The 7360-nt window shown below is 38.0% G+C and overlaps 1 protein-coding gene across 1 annotated transcript in view; it reads left to right on the forward strand.

The window, feature by feature from the left end:
• The window catches only part of PIGG (phosphatidylinositol glycan anchor biosynthesis, class G), a 111690-nt gene extending 105443 nt beyond the window's left edge, over positions 1 to 6247 (forward strand). Inside the window, exon 12 of the mRNA XM_009331517.1 lies at positions 4684 to 6247. Within this exon, the coding sequence (XP_009329792.1) occupies positions 4684 to 4909 (226 nt within the window). The 3' untranslated portion in view covers positions 4910 to 6247. The remainder of the gene's footprint in view (positions 1 to 4683) is intronic.
• Positions 6248 to 7360: the final 1113 nt, after the last annotated feature.

Below are 7360 nucleotides of genomic sequence, written 5' to 3' on the forward strand. Positions count from 1 at the left end.
ACCCTATACTATGGTCCACCCGTACTACAGTCCACTGTTACTTACTGCCACAGACACTTGGCCTTGCTCAGGTAGTTGTAGCTTCTCCGCCTTCCTTACTGGGAAAGAGGATGCACAGGAAAATCAATGGTCATCCTCAAGTTCCTTCATATCCATGGCTGTAGAATATACTTGACAACCCTTTTAGCTTGCTGGCAACTGCCCTTTTTGACATCTGTCCATTGATAGGGTTTGGTGTCAAAAATTGTGACCACAGAATTAATGCTGTTCTGATTGATAGTCTATATCGGGGTTGATCATGTAAATTTCCAGAAGACTCTTGGTTCCCTTGGGTCTGCTAAAAATATAAAGTGTTTTTGCATGACAATGCAGGATTGTATGCTATAATCTAAAATAGCACTGTAAGAATTATACTAGGTGAGAGAAGGGCATGTGGGAGAGACATAGCAAATTTGTTCTTACTGCTAAACTAATTGATATTTGCTTAGATCAGAGGAATTTTTTATAGATTGCAAATACTCTAAGATGTCGCAGACAGACACTTGGAGTGCTACAGAGTTTGTTTCTGACTGCAACCCTTTATTAATATATACAGGACAGATTAACAAAGTGCCAACTATTTTTCAGAGAGCACTAAAGAGGGAGATCTTGCAAACTGAAAATGCAGAAAGCCTAGAAAGAAAAGTGCCACTAATACAGTAAAAAATGTTAATACAGTAAAAATTGCCTTCAAATATGCAAATTCAGTATCCCCAATAAGAGGTAATCTAAGCAGTGATATTCAGCTAGAAAAGAGGAGCTGGAAGGGCAGAAATGCTGGAGAATAACGTTCGTTGAAAGAATTCAGCACATTTCATACTGAAACCCTCCAGACGTGACCCCCCTCCCCCAATCCCATAAAAATGGCAATCCTGGGGTATTCCTCACTTGTATGCTTGCATATTTCTAAAATGTTTATTTAATTTGTGGGTTAGAACAAGGGTTGGAACAATGTAAAGTAGTGTATTTTAAAATTCCTTGTGGAAGCATTTGTAGGGCTGTCTGTGGAAGTTTTTTGCTTGATTTTTAAACTACAAAACTTGTGCCACCATCTGCCAAGTATTCTATATAACTGCGAGACATGCTTTCACAAGAAAAGAGTAATTTTCCTTTCATGTTTTTGGCATCATAATTTTTTCATTTCACAAACCGTGTATTACCCATTTTAATAGCACCTTAGAGATTGATTGGGAGGTGAAAGATTTGTTGACAAGACATCGGCAATTAGGATTTAGGAGATCCAAAGAAGCAAAAAACCTATTAATAGCACAATTTCTTGGCCATATATTTCTGCATATTAAATATTCAATTGAAAGAGAGGATTTTTGTTGAAAGCCTATATGTGCTCTAGACTATACTTAAAGTTTGCAGTCTGAATACAGTGTGTTCAGTGACATGAATCTGTAGTGTTCTTTGCTTCAAAAGTCTCCGAAGGCATTGCTTTTTCTGGATCTAGCAATCTTCAGCATCAATCTCGCATGAAGTTTATGGATATGCTTTGTCATCTTTAAGACACGTGGATTTCTCATTTAAGTCCCCAGAAGCTAACTTGCTAAACGAGCTCAGTATTAGAGGCTGAGTACTTATTTTTTTACCTCTGCATTATGCAGAGGCCTTAATATTGGGCTGGTTCTGTCAGAACGTGGAGTTAGCGTGTACAGTTTACATCCCTCTATGCTCTTCTCCTTTAAATAAGAAAAGGCATTAACTGTTGCAGAGACAGTTCAGTATGGAGTAGTTACAGGTTGATGCTTTAGATGTGTCCTGTAATCTTCCGTTGTTTTCACTGACACAGCACTGGGAGCTTGCAAGGTTATTCATTACTGGCTGATCCAGCTCGTAAACAGTAGGATACATGAGTGGCATGCCACAGCCAGCTTTCTGTGCTCTCCTGGTGACTTCTTTTGGAATAACTTGGGAACCAGCTGAACTATGTGGATTGTCTGGGTCACGTTAGCAGCAGCAGCCTGATCCCTGGCCACTGCGTTCCTTGTGGCCTGGTGAAGCCCTGTAGCCTGTGGTCTCTCTATGTCTGTAGAATGAGCAGAAGGAGCGCACAAAGTCGTCATTGTTAGCTATTCAGCAATTTAGGTGCCCAGCAGAAACAAGAAGAAAGAATGGTGCTGTGCTCGAAGAACTAAGTCGTTGCCTTAGCATCAGAATAGCCGAGTAGGTCTAAGTGCTTGTGCTCAGTCATTCCAGTGCTGTTTCTGCAACAACACGCATGTGAACTCTTATACCAGCTCCAAAATAAACGGAATTATCCTACTATTGAACCCCACTAACAGTTTAACTTTGTGGATACAGTGTGCTTCTCTTGCCTTCTCTAAATTGCACCGCTACGTTATACTGTGAAACTGTCCAAGATTTCCCTCTGCAGGTAGGTGTCTATGTTTTCTTGAGAGATGAAGTGAGTGCTGAGACCTTTTGGAAGTAAAAGTATTATATAAGTAGAAAACAGTTCATTATTTTTGCTATTTCAGAATACAAAAAGAATTATACCATTTACTTATTGACTTAGTGATTCTTTGCTAGTAATCATAATGTGAAAATGTAGAATTTAAATGTTACTAGTAAACATTTCTATGTGCTCTCATTCCAGTATAAAATGTATCTAAAATATTATGTCTGCCTAATTTTTGAGCCAAAGAAGTGAACACACACAGATTCGATTCAAAATAATCCTCCAGCCAGTTTCTTCATAATTGAAAAAGTAGCCATTTTTTAAATTTATGCTTAGGAGCTTTCTCACAATAGGGTACTAAATGTGGTATTAGGTGAGCACAAACTAGGGAAAAAGATGTGAACTGAAATCTAAATTTAGAATGTAGGGCTCTTGAAAGACCTGGATGCATAAGTTCATAGACACTCTCACTTCTCTCTTTTAGGATTCCCTTGAAAATCCCATCATTGAGTTTTATAAATGTGATAGCTACAACCAGCCTTCTTCTAGCTGGTCTATCAAGTGCATTTTTTTACTCTAGAGAATGGTTTAAAAATTACCTGTTTGCCTATCTGACTCAAAAACCATTTCCTCAGTTTTTCAGTTGTATCATCTAACTACTACAAATACTGTTTTTAGTCATATTGGCATGAAAACAGCTAAGACTGAGTGAACTGCAGTTTGTTTAATCCTTGTCAACAAAATCAGATATTAAACATAAAGCTGGTTATTTACACAAGCTCACTGAAGACTAAGATAGTTACACAAAAGCAGGGAGCAGCCTAGTTCACGCCCAAGTCACAGTTTCCTTGGCTAAGCAGCGAGGGAAATAGTTTTCTGTGAACTGAATGTATGTTTTGCAATCATTCACACCCGCTGTTCTTAGCTGATTTTTCAACTCTGCTTTCATGACCTGTTCTTCCTTCCACTGAAAGCCTTGGGAATTTTGCTCTTGACTTCACTGCAAAACAGGACTGTATCCTAATTATTTTGATTTAAAGAATAGTAAGTTTAATGGTTTATGTAAAATACTACATTCTGCAGCTTACTTAGTCATAAGTGACTAATTTACATCTCACAGAAGTGCTAGACATCTTAAATTTTTATTACTTGGAACAAGATCAGAATTAAAAACCGGGAGGAGCAGAATAGATTCTCAGATCAGGATTTCAGTGTAAATAATTTCTGCTTTTTGCCGATGTGTTCTTTTGGGAACTGGTGATGTAAAATATTTTGATGGGGAGAGGAAAATGTTCTGCTTATTAATCCAGTGAAATAGCTTTATTCCTTCCTTCTGTCTGAACAGGTAAGCATCTGAATTTGGTGTGAATTAGTTTTTGCAGATGTGGTTTGGGGAAGGTGGACACGTGCCAACCCAGCATCATTACTGCGAGTTGGCACCTCAGGGAAGGGAGAATAATTGAAGTGCAGAAAACCCTTTCACGTCCATTTTCATCTGACTCCTATCACCCACCAGAATACCTCAGTGTGGCAGATTTGGACCGTGTAGGTTCCATATGGGGCAGACATTTCTTGCAATACAGTGGGCACAGCTGAGCTAAGCTGCTGTGACAGGAATGCGATGGATTGCTCATGTAAGCCTAAGAATATGGTGTTCTTCGGAGAATGTTATGTTAGCTAGCTTTGCAAAGTTTTCTAATAGCACAATTTTTATGTTGCTTTGTACAATGTTACTGGCTACGGGCAGCAGAGTACTCTGGCAAGTTTTATGCCCTTCACAAGGGGAGCAGACTCCATCTGATTATCCACTGTACAGGTTAGGCAGCTTTGTGAAGAGTACTGAAGTCTTTCTTCTCTGCCTCTTACCATCCAGATTCTGTGGAAAGGCACTGGAAGGCCAACAGGAGATGAAGCTATCTTGAAACTGCTTAATGGAGACTTTTAACAATTAGAACAAAGTATATTAAAGCACAGAACCTTCTAACTTTGAGGTGAACTACTGGGTGCCTTTATTGCGGTGACAGTTGCTATGCTTACACTTAACATACTTAACATTATAGGATATATAGAGGTGATAAGGACAAGCTTTATTAGTTACATCATTGCATCAATAATCAGTTTTCTAACACAATCACATCTGTGAGTATTCTTTGTGTTGTGGAATAATGCTAAAGAGTGGATGAACTCGGATGTCTTTACTAAGTTTGCTTGAGAATGAACTCCTCTGTTTTTGTTACCAGGGATTCAGCGGCAGTGGGTCACGGCTGTTTCTGCTACGCTCTAATGCGTTCAATTCCAGTTGCCATCTACATTGTTTTGGTAACAGGTCTGCGTTACCACCTGTTCATATGGAGCGTCTTCTCACCAAAACTACTTTATGAGGGAGTGCATGTGTTCATCACAGCTGCTATCTGCCTGTTCTTCACAGCCATGGATCAGAACCACTCTCACAAAGTGCAAGATTGAAAATATGTGTGCGGTACGCAGTTCTACATTGCAATGTCCAGTGTGTCAATGGAATGGAAGAAGGAAAATAATGGCTTTAAATTGTGCAGAATTTGAAGAGAAACCTTGTTTAGTTTAGTCAAGATCAGCATTTGAAGGGCCTGTCCTGTTTTAAAACTGAGTTTGCTTTGAAAATGTTGAATTGAAATAAACTGTTTTTTCATGGATAACTTTTGTTCTATAGCTGTCATTATAGTACTTTCCAAATAACAGAATGGCAATATTACATTTTTTGAATTTAAAAATGTACATCTTAATATAAATACAGAGCAGTGCCTCACGGGCACTGAAAAAATTGTTTGCACATAGAATTTTTTTTACCTTCTTAGACTACAGAATCCTAAAAATATGCAGGATTTCTTGGTGCTGTTCACAAGATCTTATATTCATTAGCCTTGGGGTGGGGGGGTTGTTTGTTTTGTTTCTAGCGTGTGCACTGAAATTATTATTAAATTATTGAATTACTGTACAAATATCCCAGGTAAGAGATTTTTTTTGTTTGTTTTGCATAGGCAGCATTTCTATTTAAAGGCAGTATTTTCTTTGTAAGATGAGTGCAATCATAATCTGTAATGGATTTCGATTTGCACTTCAGGCACTGGATAAGAAATGCTAATGGGCTAACAAAGTAATGAATCTTCTATGGAGTCCATTCACTGCTAAAATGTTGTGTTTCTTTTTATTAATGTATAAATGTTAAATCAGATTGGTGGCAGCTGCGCTGAACATTTGATCATGTTTTCCACACTAGGATAGAGAGTTATGAGCCATGAGCAGGAAAATAGGTTAATGGGCTAAGTTACCAGCAGAATAAAAGGTGTCTTTGTATCACCTTCCCCCTAGTGACCTGTCTAGGCACCTCACTTGAATGTGCTATAACAACGTTATTCCTAACAATGTTGTTTTCCTTGTTTCTGTCAAGAAGATACACATTGATGACTATCCTGAGTATCAGTATTCTTTATGTGGGGTTTTTTGCCTCATATTTTTGTCCACGTTAGCAGCCAGTAGGATTTAATCTAAATGTATTAGAGATGTAGCAGAAGAGCAGCATACAGGGAACTTTAACTTTTTTTATAAATCTGAAAATAGAAAAGCTTTTAAGCCCTATGTAGCTGACAGCACATTTGTTAGGATCACTGGTACACTTTTCATCTCGTTTCAGATAGAGCGAATCTCAAAAAGTAGACCTTTAGTTTTTATACATTAATAATAGGCCATCTTGTTCACTAATAATGAATTTTTTTTCAACTGTGAAACAACAAAATTTTCAGTACCCTGGCCACATGTTGCCGTTCATCTGGAGAAGAGACTACTGGATCTTAATGTCATTCACTGTGACCTGTTGGAAGTTTGAAAATTAAATACTTCTAATAAATTGTTTTTCACTGCAGATTATGGAATATTTAAAACAGTTTGTACTTGTGAATGTTGTACACATTTACCATTTTCATCATTCTCAGTATTTTTCTGGTTATCTGTTGCCTAGCAACCATATGGGGATCGACATCATCTCTGTTTGCTTACTTGGTTAATTCCTAAGCAATGATCCCTACTGTTCGTACAGAATATGTTTATGAGAGAGTTGACTCAGAGAGAAAGGGTGCTAATAAAGAGATGGAAGGGGTGGAGGGGAAGTTGCTTCTGGGGTACAGAATCCTAAAACAATGTGGGGTGACATTCACAAGATCTTTTATTCCTTCCTTCTGATATTTTTTGCTTCTAGTTTGGACATTTTATCAAATATGGACATTTTATCAAATTTTTTACATTTTATCAATTTTATCTCTTGGACATTTTATCAAACAGTGGAATCTAAACTATTGTGTGTGTATTAAGGTGGCATGTCTTCAGATTACTTAGTTAATAATCGTAGTGTCCCCTTTCTCCTCCGAAGTTGAAAGATGTCCAGACTGAATCCAGGAGAAAATAAATGGCTTGGAAAAACTCTGTTACTTAGGTCTTCAAGACCAGGAAAGGAAGGAAGAAGGAGGAACTTAGACTGCATCTTTGTCTCGACTTTACACATGAGTTTGGGTGATACCTCAAGAAAACATGGTGCATTCAACTTCAGAATTGCCATTTTAATTCTTTTTCACCCTTTCTCTTTGGGTATAAGCAAATGAAATACTATTTTAACTTCATCAGCTTTTGGGCTATGGCAATGCAAAGCTGAGGCAGTGAAGAAATGAGTTGGTTCTTGCTGCAGGCAAAGAGACTTGAACTGGGGAGTTATGTAAAAATCATTTTATTTTAAATCAACATGAAGTTTTGGCAATTGATTTGAATGCACAGGGAAAGCAAATGCCTGAATGCAAATTCTCATCTCACTAGTTAGCTGCTCCCCTTCCCTCCTCATCCCAGCTCCCCTTGTCACGTTCAGCATGTCCCAAACATTCAGACAAGGAGATA

Source organism: Pygoscelis adeliae, unplaced genomic scaffold, assembly GCF_000699105.1.
Source record: "Pygoscelis adeliae isolate BGI_AS28 unplaced genomic scaffold, ASM69910v1 Scaffold289, whole genome shotgun sequence".
NCBI classification, from domain to species: domain Eukaryota; kingdom Metazoa; phylum Chordata; class Aves; order Sphenisciformes; family Spheniscidae; genus Pygoscelis; species Pygoscelis adeliae.